Source organism: Lingula anatina, chromosome 2 (genome assembly GCF_051362555.1).
Source record: "Lingula anatina isolate TDL-2025a chromosome 2, LinAna3.0, whole genome shotgun sequence".
NCBI classification, from domain to species: domain Eukaryota; kingdom Metazoa; phylum Brachiopoda; class Lingulata; order Lingulida; family Lingulidae; genus Lingula; species Lingula anatina.
In genome coordinates this window covers 590,024-613,184 of record NC_141768.1, presented here as the reverse complement: position 1 = coordinate 613,184, position 23,161 = coordinate 590,024, and the positions used below count along the sequence as shown (strand labels likewise).

The window sequence follows — 23,161 nt, the reverse complement described above, 5'->3', positions numbered from 1 at the left end:
TTCCCTAGTGTTTTTTTTTTTTCAACTTAAAATTGTTCAATGATTTTCATGTTTGTATTAAGAAAATAAACTTTTTTTAAACATTTTTTCTATCCTTAATTTTTAGCTTGCCAGTATAGATATACTATAAAAAATTACTGAAAAAAATCAAATCTCCCAGTCCAACTTTGCTGAATTTAAGTAATTACTAGTGCATAAAATACTGCTATGTACTGTTTAACATGACTATAAACAGGTTCTACACTTGTGTAAGAAAATATAGAGATAAAAGTTTTACATACCAAACTATCCAATTCGTGGTTAGCTGAAAAGAAAGGCTTCTCTGCTCTTGCCTAAAAGGGTAGAAAAACAGATTGTTCACCATCAATGACTACAAATGCACATCTAGACGCAGACTATTACCTCTGTTGTATTCTGTTACAGTAGAACTTTTCGGTCAATGAGAAAATACAGACAAGAAGGGCACAAAGTGAACCAAACATGGGAAGGGGGTCTGGAGTCAACATGGCAGAGCTGTTGTATAATTCAAAGCAGTTACAAGAATTCTTTTGCTCAAATACAATACTTGACCATTGTATCCGACTTCTGATCTTTTATTGTTGTGGTCTTATGACAAACATAACAGTAATAATGACCTTGGTCAAAGAATGTAAACCCGATAGTTCACAAAATTAAAAGCAAAAGCGAGGGGCTAAGCCTTCCCCTTAATCTGTTTATCCAGGGTCATCAAGAAAGCCGATGTGTAACTTACGACAGTGTGCCCAGCTAATCAGGGGTGAAAAAACAAGCAAATTGAACAACCTAAGAATTCAATGACTTCTGCTTACAGACTAGAACCAGGTAAACAGAGGCAAATATCATACCGCATAAAGTACACTAGTTTTTCCTTGCTCCAGGGAATAGGATAAATGTAACAACTTTGGTGAACAAGCACTGCTAAGTACTAAAACCTTATGGCTTAAAATTGCACTACTTAAATACTGTGTGAGTTACAAGCCTTACAGATATTCATAAAATATTTGTATAAAATTTTTGGTAGACTTCAGATTTTATTCATACTAATCTTACCATACAGTGATTATTAAAATTCATAAATTCACAAATGACAAAAAAAAATCTTAATAAAGACTATTAGAGACAACCACTTAAAATAAAAGTCAAAGAGACAAAAATATCTACCCTGATTAAATGTTATAAAATACGAGAAGATACATTATTTTTACCTGTTTACTAAACACTGCTATATCTTCGTTAAATGATTCGGAGGAGCACACGTCCCCCGCGATCCCTGCCTCCCGGGGCGTACACGTAGCGAGCTCGCATTTCTCAAATATCAACGCTAACAGGGGAAACAGCGGATGACTGAAAAATAGAACATGACAGGAAGGAATATTCGCCCTTAAAAATATTCGACGGCGTTGGCAGCCATTTTGGTGTTTGGAGGAATTCCCTCTGACAGACTAAGCATGTTAAACGAAATATTAAAGAAGAAGAGAGAGAAATAGCACTCTGTTTTTGTTTGCGTGTACGCCGGCGCCTCTGCGTTTTCCTAGACATTATGATTTTAAAGCATGTCTCCCCGATATTGACAATGCAATAAAACACACATGGACAGGTCGATTGCTCGTGTGTCACTTTCTATTTCCACAGAAATGTTTTGAAATGACTAGTGGGCCTGAAGACAGAAATCGGAGGCAAATTTAAAACCTAGCTGTGGCTGACTATCTCGCCGCGTGCTGCTTAAAGCCAGCTAGCGGCCGACATGTACAGAACGCACCGCCAAGCCTTTACTTACGGGTGACCATAATATTGGAGTTAATAAGCTAAACGTTGTTAGTGACCTACTTACGAGTATATAGCATCCTTATCCCTCTTGAGTTGCGAGTCCTGTGTTGTATTCATAACACCGGGGACGCTCCCGGCCGTAGAGTATGGTGGATATTGGTGGATGGAGGAGCCATGACTGATACTGGAGTTAGGAGACGTGTGGGGGAGGTGAGACAAGGGCTGCATCGTATGGTGGCTCTCATACATTGTAGCCGCTCTATGTCCATCCACGCTCCCGTAGTGCAAAGACTCATTATCGTACTGAAAGAACATGGCAAATGAGCACAGATACAAACTGATGCTTATTTTTTATTTTCGCATAAATAGCATTAATATCAGCTTCCGATTGGGTCGTAAATTTTAGTGTACAACTCACCCTGTGCTCCATACATATAGTTTGTCGGCTCGATCGTAATGATTTAAGCCGTTCCTGTCCAAATTGCGTAAGCTTGCTTCACCTGCGATGTTCACTTGCCCGAGTAACAAATTCCCAATCCCTTCTTGTCACTTCATTCACTTCATGTCAAACAGCATATCCCTCCATTTGGTCTGAAGTCAACACTATCCGAGTTTAACAACTAAACTGTCGATGCTCGTGGCCTCTTCCAGCGAGGCTGTCAATCATCCGCCGTTGCCATAGTGACGAGTAACAAATGAGCTGTCATTGAAGTCAATTGCCTGGAGGGTTGAAGCTGTGAGAAAATCTGTAAGGGGTTTCAGTTTGAATCTAAAGAAAAGTTTATTTTTGCGCGAAAGTGGGTTTACCTCCACATCGGTAAAATGTATCGTCGAATTTCTCGGGAAATTCACGAACGAAAGGACCAAACGTCACTTCGCATTTGTGAGATTTACACTACGATGAAGAGGCGAAAAGATGAATGGTGAACGATAACACCAGTGCTCTTCATGGTAATAAATCGTAAATTCTCGAGTCGCAACTATCGTAAATTACTTGCAAAATAAGCCTCAATTCGAGAGAGATGGGAGGCAAAATGAAGACAAACACGTAAACACCGTGAAAAAATATAATAGTGAATGCGCCATATGGCGACAGACAAAGATGAGTGGAGAGAGTGTGTAGCGTCGTCTTTAGGGTAACAGCTGAAGAGCGTAGCGTGTCCTGCCTCTAACCCCGCCTACAGGTCATTCATCATATTGTCTGCCTAATCGGATTACATGACAAACTGCTGTAAACAACCAATCCAAGCTTAAAACACACTTTGCCGCTGAATTCAACTCTTTCCTTAAAATTTGACCGTTGGGAAGAAATAAAACTGGCGAAAGTCACTGTGACTATGGCTGCAGTTTTCTCGGGATTTAAAGGAAATTTTTGTTGTACGTAAATATTTTTTTCTCGTGTGAATACTATTAGAACGTTTGTTTAAGCATGGCGGTAGAAGAGAGGAATCCTAAGGAAATTTCGACACATCGCTGTATGTGGAAGATCCGTGGTACAGGTTTTTACAGGTGTGCAAGCCGCCGTGCACCTGTATACCGGCAAATATGCATAAAGCAAATTACGATAACTCAAACTGTAATGAGTTAGAAAAATGTCCCAGTGATTTGGCACACAAGGGTTCCGACGAACCCTGATGCGGCGTAGGCACGCAACTCAATGAAGGTCAACAAAGGTAAATTTGACTTCAACTTTTCATGAAACAGAGCGGCTACTTTTATATCTTGCATTGTCATGGCTCATCTAACTTGCTGCCTGCGACAGCACGTGCGAGTGGTTTATTTTGAACCGTTAATGTACTGGATAAGCATCAGAGTGGCTGACGCACGCTAAACTCCACTTGCTGAGACCACTCTACGATGTACATAAACTTAAGATTTTTAATCTTGAAAAAAAATCTGATGATCCCGGATAAGATTTCAGATCTCGCTTTAAGTTACTCCTTAGCATGCATATTTACACAAAATATTATTTATCTTTTCACGTCTTCTCACAAGCGCTGAACACGGATAAGGGCGGCGCTAATTGCTAATTGCAAACAATTTAAGTAATATTAACTTGATTGTTTTAAATTGAAAGCAGGAAAACGGGGGGATGTTTTTCAATTTATAGGTAATATACCACACCAATACAATTCTATTTCTGAACAATAAAGATTGAAAAAAAAACACAGAGAAAGTAAATGTCACAGCACTGCAAAGTTCCCGTTACTTGCATGCGCTGAAATAGTTTCACGTCGGTTCGTTCCCAACCTATTGGCCCGTGTAGGGCCCCGGCGCCACTGCCCTATCTGTATGCAAGCTAGGTGAAATGGAAATTTGATTTTTAATTCAATCTTTAATTACGAGGGCTCGACTGCCGAAAAATGGACGTATCTGTAATTCGCATCCAGAAAAGGATATTTTGTAGTCTGCTCGTGAAGGCTTGCACTTAGACAAAGCTTCTACTGGGAGATCAATGAAGTTTGGAAAAGTAGAGCAGAGAAGTGGCATGAAAAATAGCCTTTCTCGAGGAAGCATTTTATTCCCAAACAACTATAAGGTATGAATATAATCCTGTTATAATGAGGATAATAATACGCCTAAATTTGCAGTCATACCATAGTTTTATGACAACGAACGGTGTGCGCTCTATTATTTCGCTGTACTCATATTATTCAGAAGAATGCCCAAAAAAGAGAAAAAAGCGAATTATAAAAAATCCCTTTCTCTGTTTTTCTTCTTTTATCTACAAGCTTTCTCTATTTCATTTTCCTTGTTGAAATAAAGCAAGCACTTTCAATATAGATTCAATCAAAGTTCTGTTGGCAAACTCGTAATCTGTATCTAATTTTATGTATCGTCAATATTTATGTTTTCCCTGTCGAACTCCCAACATGTGAAGTACGTTGCATTCATATCGGCCCACTTAATAAACAACGTTACTGACACGATTTTTTTTTCTCGCTTTTCACAGAATATCGGTTAGCATTATGTCAATCATACCACAAAGTTGAATAACTCCTGAAGTAAATGAAGAAACAAATATCCCCTGATTTTTATAAGGGTTACTAAAAACGGGATATGCGGCAAAAGAAACTTTGATTGAATGAGATCGATTAATAAAAACCGCCACATAATTTCCATTAAAAGAGACTATGGTTTTTCTCCACAATTTTGTCCTCTTTGAAGATTCCCGTTTCATTTTGGAATTAAATCTGTTCTTACACATCATACTTCAGCACGGAGGCAAAAAACAAAAACATTTGATAATAAATTTCATATTCCTGCGAAACGGATGTTTTAATAGAATATACACGAGTATCCATGACAAATTATTATTCCTAATAGAACGGAGACATCCTGAGATTTGGCGAACGCATTTTTTTTAGTATCGACTGGATATATTTGATAATGATAGCTGAAAACGGCCTGGATCAAAGAAATTGGTTTAAAACGAATATCTGAATATTTCGGCTCAATGCAAAAAGTGTTGTTCATATTAAAGCAAAATTGCATTTGACCAGTTTGCTAGCAATATTTACGCAACCCGCGTGGAAATTTGTTTCGAAAAGCAAAAAATATTTACAGCCCTGACTGAAATAGAACAACAAAGAATTTTGTTCGGAGTGGCTTCTCTGCTCGATATAGACTCTTGAAGTATTTGTATATCTGTCACCGACTTTCTTTTTCATGCCACACTAGAGGCTCTCACTAGAAACTCTAAAGCAACGGGGACATGCGACTTGCGTAAAAGTGAGGTATCTGTTGAAACACCTAGGCCGCCGTATAGCCCCAAGACTGTTATCGAAGAAGCCACTTTCAATTTTTTTCATTCACAACATTTTTCAAGATGTAGCCTTAAACAAAGAAATGCACATTTGCTTGCAGGACGCCGCATAGTTATTTGAGAACATTTCTCGTGATCCGAATCGTTTCCCTACTTCATATCTTTTTAGTTGTCGTGCCGCAAACTTGTTTTGCTCGTTCGGTAATTAAAGTGACGGAAAAAAGTACCGTTGAGGAAAATGAGAGATACTCAGTGTGACATTAATGCATTCACTTGTCAGAAATTAATCTCGATAAGGGTTTCTATAATATTCAACTAAACAGTTTGAACACCCGCACGCGCACACCACGCTTTCTCGCGCGCACACGCAGAAGTAAGATAGAAGGAGGTATTTTGAACGAGTTCGTACTGACTGAGACAAACGTCATATGTGTGAAAGAGAAAGAAATAACTTATGGTTGTTTATGTGCTGTAAACAATTCTACCAGATTTATATGCTATAATTTGGTGTAGGCTACGGTTTAAATGCAGCGTCGTTATAAAGAATTCTACTATACACAGATATAAAATAAAGCATAAAGAAAAAAAGGAGAGAGGAAAAAAATTCAAAATTGTTAATGAGAATTAAGATTTTTATTTTTGATACTATTTGTGAGTACGGCCCTTAATTTATAATCTCCGTGGTTGAACTTGGAGCTTTCAATCTTCGACAAAACACCGTGAAACTCGAGGATATTTGTGTCTAAGGCATTAATAATTAACTCCGTGGATTTTCTGTTTTATGTAAATTGAATCTGAGTGCAGCGTTAACTGTATCGTTTCTTAAAACAGCGTGGAGAGAGTTTCAGAATTCGGAAAAATGCAGATTTTTGAAATACATAAGAAGAAATTGGTTTATCTAATTTTATATTTTCACGGATTTTATTTACCATTTGAAATTAGAAAGGAGAAATATATAAATTTATGTTTAAAAAAATAAGAAAGTAAAACAAAAAAAGGTATATATTGTGACTTTTGTAATGCTGGGGTTTTATTTTTTCATTTATGGACGGAAAGAAACTACTCAGTGATCAGTATTATTGTATTTGCTGCATAGATGTTAAGCTCAATTTTACGAACTCAGGCGTTAATTTCTGTTCCATTGATAAAACTGTACACGAGGAACGCTATGGGAAGACTTATCTCTAAACTACTGTGGACCTCAGTTCGTACATACATCATCTTTTTAAACAGCACTCACACTTTATCAATAATCGTAAAATACCGCTAAACCACATCGAGCTTTAGCATTTAAACTGTTAAATTAACTGTAAAAACAAGCAGACAGCTTGGAAAAATTGCCCCCCTGATGTAAAATCACTGCACACACCAATTTTACTGTGATGTTACTGACCACACAGTAAAAAAATCGGATTTTCACGATAGATTTGATAACCTAGAAATAGCATCATTCGTCCTCTTAACTACTTTTAACAAGGTACGCGGAAAGAACCTGTCCTTAGATAGCCATTCACTGCACTTCAGTCAACCAGCATTTTCTATCATACATTTCTATGACCAAGGTAAATAATCCCATTTCTACATTTGCTTAATCTGGTTAATGTCATTATCCAAAAATACCGCTAGCCTTCAGTTAGATTTACCAGCCTTTAATTCTTCCAAGTAAAATGGCACCCATAAAGCGAAGGCCAGCCCTGTGTTGTATGTTTCACCGCCCGTGTCTGTATTTATTTTACTGAAAGGAGGAGGCGCGAACATCAACCCACCGGTTAAACAATTTTATGATATTTTGGTTCACAGTTTAAATTCCAATTGTATTTTTAAATGACAAAGAAAAATCTAAAATCCTCATTTTTTATTTACTCATTTATTTACTTACTGTATTTTATTTCCTTTAAATGTGAAAGATGTGCGTTTTAAGAATTTTTTCTGCAAATTGCGATTTATCTTGATTGACATAAATGAAATATATGGGACTACAGACAAGCTTTTCGTTATTCATGATCAAAACGATCCTAGACGTTTCTTTATTTTTTATTTACCAGTAATGCTTTATGTCTATGAAAATCAGCTGATCAAGCTATCAGAATGCAAACAAGGTAGACAGGTAGGCCTATTTTTGCCTTGGATCTAGACATGGGCGTCTCAGAAACAATCTTTTGGAAAGAAATAAAGGCAGAATCCTAAACAACAAGCATGTTGATTTATGAATAATATATTTCTTAATTTGATTTTAATGACATAAATGCTGTTAAACAACAAGTGTTGGAAACCATTAACGACATCCATCGAAATTTCGACGCATTCAGCTTCGACATTCAACAATAGAAATAATTATTCTAATTAATGAATATAAATTGCTTTTTGACATTTGCCGTTTATCTTGTTTCATTTATAATTATCATTTATCCAAGAGTTTTATACAGAAACTAAAGAAATAACATAGAATCTGCTACTGACGTACATAGATTCAGCGGTGATCATGTTTGTTTGTTCGTTTTTCGTGCTATCACATGAAATTCTCTATCTGTCACAAATAAATTACACAATACCAATCTTATAAAGCAACATTGATCTTATCCTATAATTTTTCTTAAAATGACGCCTTCTACTCTCAGTTCAAGGAAAAGAGAACAATAAGAGCAATGACGGTCATGCACAAAATTTACGAGGAGCACGTGTTAGTACTGCTGGGATATTTACGGTGGATAGAATCGATTGCATTGCGACTGTCTCAACTTTGTCTCAACTATCGCATTCTACGTAAACAAGCCATGGAAAGCTAGCTGCTAGAAATAACCTTACCGGTCATCATTGGTAATTAATTGTGTCTCAGGTAAGTGATCGGCGTTTGAATGTGCTGTTGTCAAAACACCAAGGTAACTGCCCAGTTAGCAATACAATGAGGAGAAGAAAGATGTATGAGTAACGTTAAAATATTTATCAAGACTATATTCTTCTTGTAGATCTATCTGTTTTTCTGCATTTCTCTGGACTCGTGAAACAACGAAGCCTCGTTTCGACACCATATTGAGATCGATAACCATCGATTTATTTGAATTATAAAACATTTGTAATAAAGAGAAAATGGCGCATCAATGTCAACTATAAAAAGTTTCCATGTCTGGCTGTAGAATATCATGGAGGCCCTTTACTAGTTGACCTCGGTCACCGCACCGTATCAGTGGATCTCGGACCTTATCAGCCGTCTAGACAGCCATTATGCAACACGTGCTGTGGTCAGTCATGTGTTAAAACAGGTAACTTCATCAGTTAACTTACACATGGGCTGGTGAAGGTAGCATGGATCAGTGAAGGTTGTCCAGGTATCAATATTGACTGTATAATAAGGAGGGAGGCCCACAGGAACATATGGACACACTGAGATGACATACAAATACATGTAGTAGGCCGACATTTCACTGGCTGGCATACGTTCCAACATTTCTCCCGTTTGTCTTTTGGCACTATGTACATGTAGGCAAAACTTAAAAGTGAGGGTGGGGGTTTGAGAGAGAAGCAAAGGTTCATTGGTCTGAAAGTTGATTACGTACCTGTTACATGTTTTGGTTGTTGGGTAGCAGTTAAGGTACATTCTAGGATAAACTTTCCAACATGAAATAAACTCTATTGTTTGGTATTATATTGTCATACAGCAGGGGCAGATTAGATTTATTTCTGACAGTCTTCCAAATTATATTTGTTGATCCATCCTCCATTTTTGACCGTCTTCAGACAGAAAAAAAAAAGATACCCGTCAATGTAAACTTTAAACTCTGACCATCTTCCGGACGACCCAGAAGACGGTCTCAATCCGCCCCTGATACAGGAGTAAAATAAGGACAAGATTCAGCTATAAGCGGGCCATGTTTTCACTTTTAAGCGATCTCTGCAACTTAATGCACCAGTAATTTTGACTGAGAAAGTAATACTTAAGTAACACTCAAAACATTGGTACTTTTATCCTTTAGACTGCAATTCATCAGAACTAGACCCTTCAGCCTTAAAATATTTTAACCAAGACTTGAGTAGTTCACCATCACACCTATATGAAAATGGGCCTTCAAAAATTTCCATCAGGAAATATCCACATTAGCTGTCTGCCATATGAGTTATGACATCAAAGCAACATGCACAACATCATTCGATCAGTGGTGGATTTAGAGGTTGGAGTCAGGGGGGGGTCCTGAAATACCAAAAATTTTCGGCCCTTCAGCCGGCCCCAAACCCCACGCCAAGTGGGGGCAGGGGTCGGCGGCGGCTTGGTAACCGCGGACCTTCCCCTTCAAACAATCCTGGATCTGCCCCTGATCATTGACCACAAAGTTTTCCTAACTTTACCCAAGGACTTTTTATGAGGGGGTGTATCAGATAATTAAGCTGATAACATCGACTGCGCCTTGGTGATAATCCCTGCTAAGATATATCAATCCTGCTAGTACAATATTACTTCTATTCTGAACACAGCCTAATTTGCTAGACTTTGCGCTGTCTTGATTGTTGTCCATTGGCCATAAAGCTTTAACCAAAAACAGTTACTTTTAATACATTAATTTAATTGTTAAAAAAGTGCAGAGAAAGATCTAGTTTTGCTGATAACAATTGCTATTATATTAATACTATACAGAACAGTGAACCCCTGAGCAATATAGTCGAGGTTTTCGATCAGTGAATAATTATATCTGCAATCCCATGGATTGAAAAAAAAAAAAAAAAACACTTTAGATAAATGAACCTTTGGACCCTTGAACCTTTGAACTGTGAAATCACCGAAATCAGACAGATCCATCCTTGGGGGTCAGTTTAAGAAGAAAGTGATGATAATTACCTCTTGTGGATCCAAACATTAATTTTTAAAGCCATCTTCAGAAAATTGTAAGAAGATTTAGTGTGCAAAAGCCAAACTATTTTTCCCTTTATGGAAGAAGCAATGATAGATGTCATATATGTTGGTCATTGCAAACGTTCTTTGAACCTGAAACTGGAGGGGTGCATTTGGTCATGAATAAAAATAGACTGTAGTCTGGGTCAGATAACCTAGGTTAAGATGTGAATGCCTTCACCAGACAGCAGACGGCAGCCACGATTCCTCTCCTGAAGACTACCACTTGTTCTTGATATATTGTACAAATATTATTTGTTTCCAGAAGAATGGGGTCCAAGGCACTGGCTCTCTGTGTCTGTAGAAATGTCTTCTGTAGATTGCCAAGGTGCTCCAATGCTGCGGCATCCTGGGGTGTCGCTCAGGGTAAGTTCATAGATATAAGTATATATGTCAAGTAGTGTGAAGGTAAAACATGAATGATCATACATATACTGCATGCCATGTAGACAGTCTGAAAAGGTTGAATGTATTACCTTGTGCAATAACCTTATGAGTGGATTAATTTTTTCAAGCAAAAAAAAAAAAAAAAATCTGCCTTGTGTGTTGAATAGTTATCAGTTTATTAGTACCTTGTATTGAGACTGTTATTTACAGACAAGGGCGTCAGTAAGTTATTTTTTAAAATAATGTTTTGTTTTTCATTTCTTCTAAATACAGAGGTGTTATTCAGAAATCCAACAAAAATGAATTTATACAGGGAGAAATATTGCCAACAGAAAACTGCATATTGTACAGCTGTAAGTATTCTTTGAAATATATGGAATTCTTTGGAATATTATCATAAACTCATATGGATTTGTAAAGTACTGAATTGATGTTGGTCTTTCAGCGTACATGTACATGTATCAAGGATGTGAAGAACGCAGTTGAAATATTTTTAAAAGTTACACTACTTTCCAAAATGATTTATATTCTTTATATGTAACTTTCAAAGCACATCTTCTATCAGTTATATAAAGTCAAGATAAGATCTTGCACTATTACATACTGTTAATATTTGTATGATTTTCACTTCTTATTACAACAGACGGCCCCCAAGGACACAGTATTAGACAGTGTCTCTGTGGAACCAAGCGCCAGAATAGTTGCTCTGCAGTGGAAAGATGGCAAAGAAGACAGGTAAGGGGGGAAAAATGATGCAAGATTTTTCGATGTTTTCTTTTCTCATACAAGTTATGTATGGCCGGGTGCTTGTGCACTGCTTTTCTGCCTCATCACATGGACAAAATCATACTCCAGTTTCTCTGCAGTGGAAAGATGGCAAAGAAGACAGGTAAGGGGGAAAAAATGATGCAAGATTTTGATGCATACTCCAGCAAACAAATACAGATCTCTTACTGCAGTACTTGGTTGTAACTTGTTTGTGAAGGTAGATATCAATTAAAATGCAAAATATTAAACATTGACATGCAACCATATCTCTCTAAAATTCGTAATATTATTCAACCTAGTAATATAATTTAATTCACAGGTATTATCATATTAAACCTGGTAATATTATTTACCTTAAGAGATATAATTCGACCTAGTAATATTATTTAACTTCCCAGGTATAATTCAACCTGGTTGCGTTACAACTGCCACTGTGACCAGTGTAAACAGCCTCATAGTGGTCAGATTACCATCAATCCACTGTCCATGCCAGCCCTAGTGACCATCAAGTCTGTGTCTAGAGAAGGTACGGGAATTATATACTGTACTCTTTCCTAGAGGTCAGGTGTCTGATGTATTAAATTCTTCGCAAAAATTGTCGCTGGACCACTATGTCTTTTGGTCAGATGGTAGCAATAATTTTGCAACTGGGAGTTGTAAGTCACACAGCTTATGGCAGAGGTGCTAAATGCTCATGTCATAACCTGTCTTCACTTATATGTCTGGCAAACAAGTCATGTGGTTAGGAGTTAGTACTGTTGTCACCTTGATTGGTTAATGAATCGAATCTAATAAATCTGAGATGCAGCCTTCCGTCACTCTCATTACGAGTGCGCTTTGTAAGGTTACTAACGGTTTCTTATATCAGGTCAATGACTTTTATTAGTTTCATTGCTCACATGACCTGGTTTCCTGGATCACATGATGTGAAATTAACCTCATAGCGACAGCTAGGTCTATGCATTGTGTGTTCCAAATCTCAGAACAACCAGACATGCTGAAACTGTCGGTCCAATCGGTCATGACCAGTAAAATTTGTCTGGACCGGTAAAAAATTTGACTTGGTCGGTCCAAAGGACCGACAAGAGTTTTAAGAGCCACAATTTTGAATTTACAGTCATCATTCGACATACGTCACTAATAAAATTATATAAAACCCAAAGCGTTTTTCCCTTCCGTTTCAAACCTATCACATTCACAAAATAAGTAAGCTACCCTAATCGTACTGGTAGTATCTGTCTCAAACGAATAGAGTGATTTTCGGTCTGACAAAAATCCATTCGGCCCGGCAAATTTTTCATTACTGCCGGTCCAAATGTCCGGCCATTCTGAAAAGTTTTCAGCATGTCTGAACAACTGTAGAATGGTTTTATTACACTTACAAATGAAAGTTTTGAAAAATAAGGTTAGATAGCAATATTTCTTCTCCACTAATAATTGAATTTTTCTTTTTCTTTGTAACATGATATGGTATTAGAAAATATACCCTTAAATTACATGTATGTCAGAAATGATTGAGTAGGAGTAACTAAATAAAAATATGACAAAAATATACCTGATAATTGATTGGTTGGTATTGATAGGGTTGGGTTGGCTGATTAATAGGGGTGGAACATATTAAAAGCAGCTTATACTAGTAATTTTATCAACTACATCTCAGAACTGTTTTAAGGTGCTGATTTATGTCTGGTTTGGAATGAGGATCCAGATCACACCGGCAGAATTCCCCTGAAAATGTTGAGAGAAAACAGCTATTCCAAGGAGGCAATAGAACAGAGAGCTCAGTCAGCGAAAACATCCAGGAAATGGGTAAGAGTTGGAGCTGGAAGATTCTTAATTGCTGTGAGGCAGAAAAGGCAAATTCTATTTAGAATTTGATTTGACAATGTTTTCAATTCAATTTCATGGCATTAATTATTCATGAAATTTACATTGTTTAATCATACTGAAAGTCCATGAAGCTTTTGGGCTTTTCACGTGATCTTAGTCATGACATACTCCACTAGATGTCACTGCAGAAAGTGGGGGGAATTTATTTGTAGGTTTGAGTACCAAGCCCTCCCCTTCCTCCCAAATTTTCCAAGTGATTGCAGTGATTATATTCAGAGTTAATATTTTCAAACTTTCATGAATAATATGTTTATCCTATAAGTTAGTCTATTTAATACTATAATGAACTAGATGGTACTGATGGGTAGTGCATTTGCATACATACTCTGACACACACACACACACACACACACACACACACACACACCTCTAAATATGCACATTTTTGATATTAAGCAAGTTGATTATTTTCAGTAGGATAAAATTCCAGAGGTCACCTATGATGAAGTCAATGCTAATGACAGAGGGTTGTTGAGGTAAATCTTTTTTCAATCTCTTTGGTTTTGTAATTTTTCTTATTCTTTTGCTTGGATTAAAATCTGTGGTTTTGTAATTTGAAAAATTTGATTTTAGGTATGTTTAATTGTACTCTCATATGCATTACATGAACTTGAAGGAGCTTTGAGTATATATTTCTATATTATTGGTATGTATTTTTGTAAATTATATATATGAGGAATGACAAAATGTGTGTGTGTGTGTGTGTGTGTGTGTGTGTGTGTGTGTGTGTGTGTGAGAGAGAGAGAGAGAGAGAGAGAGAGAGAGAGAGAGCAGAAAGTGTCTGTAACTACATATTAAGATGTATTTCCTTCCACAGATGGTTATCAGCCCTGGTAGATGAAGGCATATGTCTGGTCAAGGAGGTACCCACACAGTTAGGAACTGTGAAGCAGGTAATGACATTTAAAGGCCTGAAGTAAGGGTTCGTTCACATGAAAAATCTATTTTCTAAAAATCTAAAAATCTATTGGCGGTATCTTGTGATCACTGTCTGTGCCCTGAATACCCCACGGCGTAATTACTGGCAGCGCGAGCCAGTTACTTCCAAAGCTGTAATTAATTCTCGGCCGCGCTCGGAGGAGATTCTGAGACCTTGATGCATGCGCAGTAGATTTTTAGAAAATAGATTTTTCATGTGAACAAACCCTAACTGCTTCAAACAAGCTAGACAATGCTTATAAGGAAGAATGTTTTCCCCCATGTGTCTCTCTCTCCTTGTCTTGTTTGAGAATAAATCTTTTCTTTTGTAATCATACACACATAAAATAGACATCTCTATATGGCCGCATTCAGAACAGTGGACTAACTAGTCTGAGGGTCAAATATGGCCGACCCTCTTGAAAACTTCCCCACGGGATATCTATTCAGTGTCTATTAGCGTACTAGACGGCAAGCTTTGTAGTGGGTCGCCATATTTGTATATTGTATTAAGTATATTGTACAAAGAGTTAATTACTTTGGATGAGTTCATTTGTTCAATTAACATTTTTACCAGTATAATATTTGTTTTAGATTGATTTCAAAGCAAAAATAAAGCAAATGACAGATTGTAAAAAAAAATTTTTAGAAAAATAACATTGGAAGTCCTCTCTCTCTCTCTCTCTCTCTCTCTCTCTCTCTCTCTCTCTCTCTCACACACACACACACACACACATTTGTCATTCCTCCTATTTTTTCAAACCATTCACAGTTTCAGATGTCCTTAAGTTTGAATGGTCATTAGTCAGTATTGATTGTAATTATATCTACTACTACTACTACTAATAATAATAATAACAATTATTCAGTTAATATATATGTACAAAATATATATCAGAAATTTGATTACAAGTTATTAGAAATAGTAATAGAAATAAAAAAAATCCATATATTTTTTTCACTTTAAATAAAATACACTACAAGCCACTTACTAGAATCTTGGTCTGTTTTGCAGTACTCAGCAAATATTTCATCTTTCTACATTAAGGTTGACACCCACAGTAACTTTACGTCCATTCTGTTTTTATTGAGCCTGTGTGTACTTTATTGGCAGCCCGCAAATTACTGTATATAGATGAGATTTGTCGTTATATTTGTGCGTAGTAAATTTACGTCATTCCTTGTATTTACGTCTTTTATTAATATATTACCTTCAAGGACTGCGTCATTACCGGAAGGTGCAGTTTTAAATTTAACTTAAATAATTTTATAATGTGTAAATGTTGTGTTTATATTCATTTGATGAAGGACTTGCAGGCCACAGATATCCTGCTTTGGCAGTGACTGTCGTGAGTGATCATGTTTTGCAGGAAATGTACATTCCTGTCGGGGTAGTGTGGGTAGAAAGTATCATCCTTTTATCCTTTCCATGTGGGTAGAATACTAGGAACTCCCACGGCATATACACCTTAGTTTTAATTACATATACAATGTTAAATATGAATGTGTGGTTTATAACCTTCTATCAGAATAGCCAGAACAGATATCAAGACTAAGATTAGCTAGCAATAGCAATAGCTTCTATAGCAAAGAAGGCATGCTTGAATTTTAATAATGAAGTCAGTAGTAGACAGTTTATTCCTACCCAGTGACATTATAGCCCAAACTGTACTTTGACAAACCTTTTGAACAATATCATTTTGCATCTGTAGTTTTAACATCTTGAAATCATAGCACTGGAGCTAATTGTTAAATTATTCACTGTTACATCTCCCTCCCCCTTCTCTTGTTAAACCCCTCTAAGGTTAATTGAGGGGAGGGGGGTAACCAGCTTTCACTGTTTCACATTAAACCTTTGTAAGATATATCTTTAGAGTCAAAATACAGGGCAAGGGCAGACATCAACTGTAACACATTGCCTTTCTTAAAGGATATGCCATGTTTTGATCCAATTTGTTAAATGTCAGTGTCTTACTGAATGGTGTTCATTCATTATAATCAGACTTTCACAAGCAAGCCACAGGAAGATAGCATGTGTGAACATTCTTTATCAGTGTGACTAGAATTATCATTACTAAAGCTAAAAGGATTACTTCAGTAATATAATGAAGTATACAGAAGGACAAATATTTCAGAAATTATTCTTGTTGCAGAGTAGTTGTGTAATATTTTAGGTCAATGAATTTCCATTGTCAAAATTAAGTAATTTTGGATTTTATTTTATATAGCTACCCTTGTTACATAAAGATAAATTGACCTGGCAAACTTTTCAATCAAATTAAGTTGTTTATATAATAAAAAGAGACACAGGCTTAAAAAAGTTGTGAAGGCATTACTACTGTTTTGGTAAATTGTTGAGATATTTTCCAAAAATAGCACATGTAATAATTCACAATCAGCTTATTGTGGTTGGTTGCTTAGTGGGTCAGCCAAAGAAAGTTTTGATCATATCGACCTTATCTGTGGTCCGTTCTACTTCTCTCGTTTATCTTTCTACTTTAATCAGGAAATAAAGGGGTCATTTTGATATAAGTCCATGACCTTGAATGACATACAAGTCTGCTTTATTTAAACTTTGGTAAACCTGAAAATGGGTATTTATGATGGCGCTTTCTATCCATTTGATCAGATAGTAATTGTATATAATGACCATCCAGTATAAATATATTGATTGGTGATTTTTTAAAGAGATAGCAACTAAATGCTCTTTACTGACATTAAAATGCAAAAATGTAAGACAAGTAGCTGGAAAAGTGGCCATGGAATTTCATCACTGATATGTGAATGGGAGCTATGAGCCAGTTTACTATACACACCGTGTTACTGTTGAGCTGCTAAGATATAAACTTTTTGTAATAGGTGCAATGATAAAAGTTCACCACAAAATATAGTTAAGGTTGAGAACTGATGTCAGGACCAAAATTGACAAAAAAAAATAAATAAATAAAAAAAAATACTTGCAACTTAAATTTGAAATTGATATTGAATATTGATATAGCAAGAAATACAGTGATTCATTTTTTATATATTATAGGTGGCTGAGAAAATATTTCCACTTCAGCAGACTATATATGAGGAGGTAGGAATAGTTGAACTTCCAAGTCTACAGGGAATCTTGCTGATTGCAATCAGTTTAACAGATTAACACGCCTCCTCCTGACGTTTATGCGGAATAAATGTGTGATGTTACCAGTATATTGGAAACAAGAAGAGGCTTGTCATTCACTTAAGCTGATTGCACTTTGCGAGAGTCCCTGAAGGATCTACCCAGACCAATTGTGTCTATGGAAATGGGATCTAAGACTTATATTTTTATTATCAAAAAATTGTCAAATTTTCGATTAAAGTCTGTTTTCTTTAGCCTAGATGGTCTTAAACTGTCACAATAGTTCTTTTCTCCAACAGGATTAAGTGAGCAATAAAAGAGCAGAAGTGCATTCAAAATGTGAACAGTATTATTTATTTGTTGTACAAATTTTGACATTATATTATTTGTCAACTAGGTGTTTGATGTGATCTCCAACCCAGAACCCATCAATGTGGCCTACTCCAGTTCCTTCCTGGACTTTCACATGGACTTGATGTACTACGAGTCACCACCAGGCCTCCAGTTTCTGCATTGCGTTAGGTGAGATGAAATGCTTCTGAAATATTTCAGGTTAATTAATAAGAACTTTTCTCCCCTCCTGGTAGTAAACAAAATGAACACCAAGAATGGGGGCATTCAAAATGTTTATTATTAATTTGAAAATAATGAAAATGCCTGTAGTCTTGCTTGCTTGTTGTCTAGTCTGGCTGCAATAGAAATGGAAATTATATATTCAAATGGGATCCAAAAAGTAAGCTATTTCTGATACATGAAAAAGCAGAAACACCGAATGTGACCAATAAAAAATCTTGCATTATGATATTAAAAATGGGTTAGATCAGGTGTCATACTGCAGGTGGTTTCCTTCATTTGTCTAAAAAAATATTACTTTTTTTTTTTTTTAACAGTTTATCAAATGGATGAAGTTATTTCAACATGAATGACAACTGTTTTTTAGATTTGACCCAGAAGTAACAGGAGGGGAAAGCATATTCCTTGACTGCTTTGTTGTAGCTGAAGAATTCAGGGAACAGTATCCAGAGGATTTTGAAACATTAGCACGTGTGCCAGCTACTTTTCAGAAAATACACTTTGAAAGGTGAGGTTCTTGTATTTTTCCATGACGTCCTGAAATATAAAATTTGAAATTCAAGTTTATGGAATTACATAAGCTTACAGTAAGAATTATGTCTGGCTCAGTTGAAATATTTTTGATTGGTCAAAGATGTAGTAATTGTAGCAGCAGCAAAAGTAGTAGTAGTAGTAGTAAATAATTCCAAGAGATACATTTCTTTTTACTTCTGCTGTGATCTGTCAGTAATTAGCTTTTTATTTTTTGATTGTTTATAACTCTTTGTCAAAAGTCTTTTGGAAAGAAATGATGAAAGGTTCTCTGCCTGCGTTGGATAGTGCCCCAAAGCCATATTTTTAACCTGCAAAGCTTATTATCCTTCCCAATTAAGACCTTAAAACAGTAAAATCTGTTTAATAAGCACTCTTTACATCATCATTTCCTCCTGCACTTTATATTCTTGCAAAGTCCAAGCCATGGCATATCACAGCTTCAAGCAAAAAAAAAAAAACAAAATTGTCAATATTTTACATGATGCCAAGTCACAGTTTTTTTTTTTTTCACAAGGAAAATCAATTTGGTAGGAATATCTTGGCAAGAATACCTGTAAGCATTAGATGTTGACCTTAGGTAATGCGATAACGTAGTATTGTTTAATTGCAGAGAATATCCAGTGTACATGACCTACCAAAGGCCTCACATAGCACTGAATCACAGGAGAGAGGTGAGGGATAGACTAAAGGAATAAATCAGAGGAATATGGATGATACTGAGGGAGGGATTAAAGTTGGATAGTTACAACAATATAGCAATGTATAAAATGGGTGTGAGTAAATGTGTGTACTATGTTATTACATGCCTCCCAATGTGTCGTCCCAATGGAGCTGAGATTTAATGACTGTCCCCCCGCAGGGATGACGTGTGGGGAGGCGTGTGAGAGGCAGAGAGACTATTACAAGATTAGGCGGTTTTTCTTTCATGTACGTCCACCATATTTAGTCCCCAGGATTTGTAAAGCCTGGCTCAACTCGTTGTGAATGCGATCAAAGACTGGCAGAGAGAGAGAGAGGGAGAGAGAGAGAGGGAGATGGGTGTGTCTGTGGATATTTTAATTGTAGTTTGATTAAACTGGTGTTATACTTTTAGATAGTTGCTGTCAATTGGTCACCAAATTTTGAAGGACCTCTGTTTGTGCCTGAGGTAGGTAATATTGGATTGCTATTCCTCTGAAATAAATACTCTGGTCAAAATTCTTGAATAATGAGCACCTTTGTAGTACAATATAAATTTAGGCTGTTTGTTCAAGTTCTTCACAAAGGGGATGGGTTTTTCTTTCTTTTATAAATGCTGTAAAATTATGTATATTATTTCCATTTTTCAGGAAGATGTAGAGCCATATTATAAGGCTTATCATCGCTTTATGTCAATGCTCTGCAACTCGCCCCATATAGTAAGTATGCTAGTGACTCAAAAGTCTGTAATCACTTATATTGAACCTGGGAAAAATCAAAGTGAAGTATTGGATTTTAAAAATAATTTTATGAAGTGAATGAAATGTATTCAGTACCTCAAAGCCATAGGGATTGATAGCCACTCATCATATTTTAAACATTTAACCCTAATTGGTTTCCTTGTCAAATTTGATTAATCAGCACACTGCCTGGGTCAGTTAATTGCAGAGATATTTATGATATTAATATTTCACAGATTGAACGTCATCTGAATCCTGGAGACTTGATTGTCTTTAATAACAGAAGAGTTCTTCATGGACGCAAGGCGTTTGAGCTGAATGGCGGTATGCGCCACCTACAGGTGAGATTTTAAACCTGCAAAAGAAACACTGATATGCTTGGTCATTATACTAGTCTAAGTAAAAATAAGTTAATGTTTTCATTTAGTGTTATAGATTTAACTTTCCAGTGGTCAAGGTTTAACATGCATGTTGAGTTTTTATATACAGACACAGATGTGTCTGCATGTACATATTGCTGTTGCCTGAGTCTGGTATGGCCAGTGTGTTATTGGCGTCACTTTCATTGTTATACAAAGAGGAAGAAAACCATTTTACCTTGTGTCTTCAAACTTACAGAATTGATGAAAATTTATGAAATTCAGGTCAAGTTTGAAAATCAGCCTGATCTGACCATTTTTCAGAAAGTTATGCTTTTTTTTGGCTTTTTTTTAGCATATTTTATGCACTGTTATACAAATAAAATGAAAACCATTTTACCTTTTGTCTTCAAACTTACAGAACTGATGAATATTCATGAAATACAGGTTAAGTTTGAAAATAAGCCTGATCTGATAATTTTTCCAAAAATTATACTGTTTAATTTTCTTTTTTCGGCATATTTTATCCAGAAATATACAAATAAAATAGAGACCATGTTATATTTTGCTTTAAAACTCGCAGGTCTGATTCAAAGGTCTGAAAATTAGCTTGATTAGATTACTTTGTTGAAGTTTTGACAGTAACGTGCATTATTATTTTCTGCTTTTTGTCTGTACGTTTGACAGCTCTGCTGCCTTGTTTTCCAAAATGAGAAGTAAAACAATTTAACCAATTCCAGGGTTGTTATGTGAATATTGATGAATTCAAGAAGAAGTTCCAAGTGCTGTCTTGCACAGTGGGTGATGGACGGCCTGCCAAGAGAGTAGGGAATCATGATTTCTTCTGAAGAAGTGAGGGGAAGGTGCATTTTGTGAACTCTTTCATCTCTTTGACAAGATTTCATGTATTCCTCAAAGATGACATAATGATAATAAAATGACTGCACATTATGCTTTGTATGCTTTGAATTAATTTTTCTATTTTTATGGCATATGTTGATAAATCATTTTCATGCTATTTTGTTAAACCAAAATTATAAACAGTATCTTAATATATTTATAACTTTTTTAACGAACTTGATCTATATGAACAGAACTTTCAAAAAATCGCTCATGATTGGAGGAAAATTCCTCTCAAATACTGCTAACCAGTAACTGTGTCAACACAGAAAAAAAAACCAAAGAGAAAAGGATCAATAACTGAAGGCTGAGGATTTGTCCACCTGGTTCTTATTGGAGCCAAAGCTGCCTTTTGTCATTGAAAGTTTTGATTTTTTAAAGAAAATGATTTTATGCTTTTTTGTAAAATTGATCAGGTGTAAGCTAGCCTGTCACTGAAATGATGCAAGACTCACCTGAGAACTCCATTGTGGAGCTACTAGTATGACTACCCCATGTATGCCTTTTGTCAGTAATATATTTGTTAAGCTTTGGATTATAAAGATAATGACTTTATAAATTTTAATGATATCAGATTTAAACTAGGTAGTCTAGCATTTAATGACGCATGATTTCAGCTGTGAGCTGCCATTTCTAGCTCTACCTCATGTGGGAAATTGCCTGGTATCAGTTTTATGTTCAGCTTTATATAATAAAGTTAATTTCAAACCTTTTTGTAAAATGATGTCAGATTTACGCTAGTTTATCATTCAGTCAACTGACATACAGGTTCTACTAGTCATGATCAATATAATTTTCAAGGCCCAGAGGAAAATGGAATTCAGTTGGTCCAAGGGACTGGCAACAATTTTACCACCCACCATTTTGAACTGGAGATAAGCGTCAAACTGATATTAAAGCAGTTTGAAAGTGTGTGACTTTTCTTTTCTTTGGTTAAATGTACAACTCCTCTAGATAAATAATAATATTTGCTGAAAATTTGTTTTAAAAATTCACTTTGATAACTATATTAAACACAATCTTGATGGAAATCTTCATTTTGTCAGAAAAGTGCTGCCACCTGGCAAATTTTTCATAAGTCAAATGCCAGGTTTTACATAAAACCATGCTAATAATATTACCTTGGAGGTGTGTGTGTGTGTGTGTGTTCTTAAACTCCAAAAAAGAAACAGGTGAAGGTTGGGAGGAGTGGGGAGAGCTGAATCAAGGAATTTTGTGGAAACGGAACTATAGAAACACTTTGAATTAGTTTCATTATAGGATAGAAATTGAAATGAACTATTAATTTAATTTAATTTTGGACAAATTCGGGAATAAAAACATGTTATTAGTATTCTGTAAGTTCAAGAAAAGTGTACATTTACTACATTTCTATAAATCAATTTTTGCTATTGGCCAGTTCAAACACAGTCTTCTTCATGTACACATGCCCAGAAGGAGCAATTTTTACCACTACCCCCCCCCTCCCTCCCCCCCAGTCTCGCTTCAGAAACCCCCTGGATCTTCCACAGCTTCATGTGAAAGAAAGCAATGGCTTGCATTGAAAGATCTCCTTTCTTGTATATTTTTTCTACCGTACTGAACAACGTATCTGCCCACAAAAGAAGCAATTGAATTGTACATGACAATGAGCCATGGGAATCTATTGACTGGGTTTAAAACAGGGAGGTTGTTGTGTGGAGTTAATGGACTTTTGATGTTAATGGTATAAGTGTTACCTATTGTGTAACTTCATTCCAGTCATACTTATAGAACATCAGGGAGTAGAGTGACAGAGGACGATTATTCTTTTTCATGTCTACAAACTCCATTATATCCCTGTAAGAAGACATCATACATGCGCAGCAAGAACATAATGGTTCAATATAATATATC

At 36.0% G+C, this 23,161-nt stretch overlaps 2 protein-coding genes across 7 annotated transcripts in view; one reads left to right on the top strand and one right to left on the bottom strand.

The window, feature by feature from the left end:
* The window catches only part of LOC147763300 (homeobox protein Meis1-like), a 69,963-nt gene extending 67,444 nt beyond the window's left edge, over nucleotides 1-2,519 (bottom strand). The window contains exons 1-4 of one of the 2 annotated variants that reach the window (XM_087006381.1): nucleotides 2,204-2,519; nucleotides 1,850-2,088; nucleotides 1,224-1,362; nucleotides 282-332 (exon numbers count right to left, since the gene is read on the bottom strand). In XM_087006381.1, the coding sequence (XP_086862507.1) occupies nucleotides 282-332; nucleotides 1,224-1,362; nucleotides 1,850-2,088; nucleotides 2,204-2,215 (441 nt within the window). In that variant the 5' untranslated portion in view covers nucleotides 2,216-2,519. The remainder of the gene's footprint in view (nucleotides 1-281; nucleotides 333-1,223; nucleotides 1,363-1,849; nucleotides 2,089-2,203) is intronic. The other variant, XM_087006382.1, reaches the window with a different exon arrangement.
* Nucleotides 2,520-8,205: 5,686 nt separating this feature from the next.
* LOC106152800 (uncharacterized) lies at nucleotides 8,206-22,011 on the top strand. Of its 5 annotated transcripts, none has more exons than XM_087006385.1 (16): nucleotides 8,206-8,387; nucleotides 10,699-10,799; nucleotides 11,094-11,173; nucleotides 11,464-11,555; nucleotides 11,987-12,114; nucleotides 13,261-13,397; nucleotides 13,896-13,954; nucleotides 14,296-14,371; nucleotides 17,431-17,475; nucleotides 17,900-18,024; nucleotides 18,443-18,583; nucleotides 19,220-19,280; nucleotides 19,703-19,756; nucleotides 19,938-20,006; nucleotides 20,264-20,368; nucleotides 21,127-22,011. In XM_087006385.1, exons 2-16 carry the CDS (start codon nucleotides 10,703-10,705, stop codon nucleotides 21,232-21,234), a joined length of 1,377 nt encoding a protein of 458 aa, XP_086862511.1. In that variant the 5' UTR covers nucleotides 8,206-8,387; nucleotides 10,699-10,702; the 3' UTR covers nucleotides 21,235-22,011. The 5 variants fall into 5 exon arrangements, with proteins under 5 accessions (XP_086862511.1, XP_086862514.1, XP_086862513.1 ...); XM_087006388.1 differs by having other exon boundaries at nucleotides 8,308-8,387; nucleotides 10,702-10,799; XM_087006387.1 differs by lacking the exon at nucleotides 8,206-8,387 and adding an exon at nucleotides 8,650-8,811.
* The last annotated feature ends 1,150 nt before the right edge of the window (nucleotides 22,012-23,161 follow it).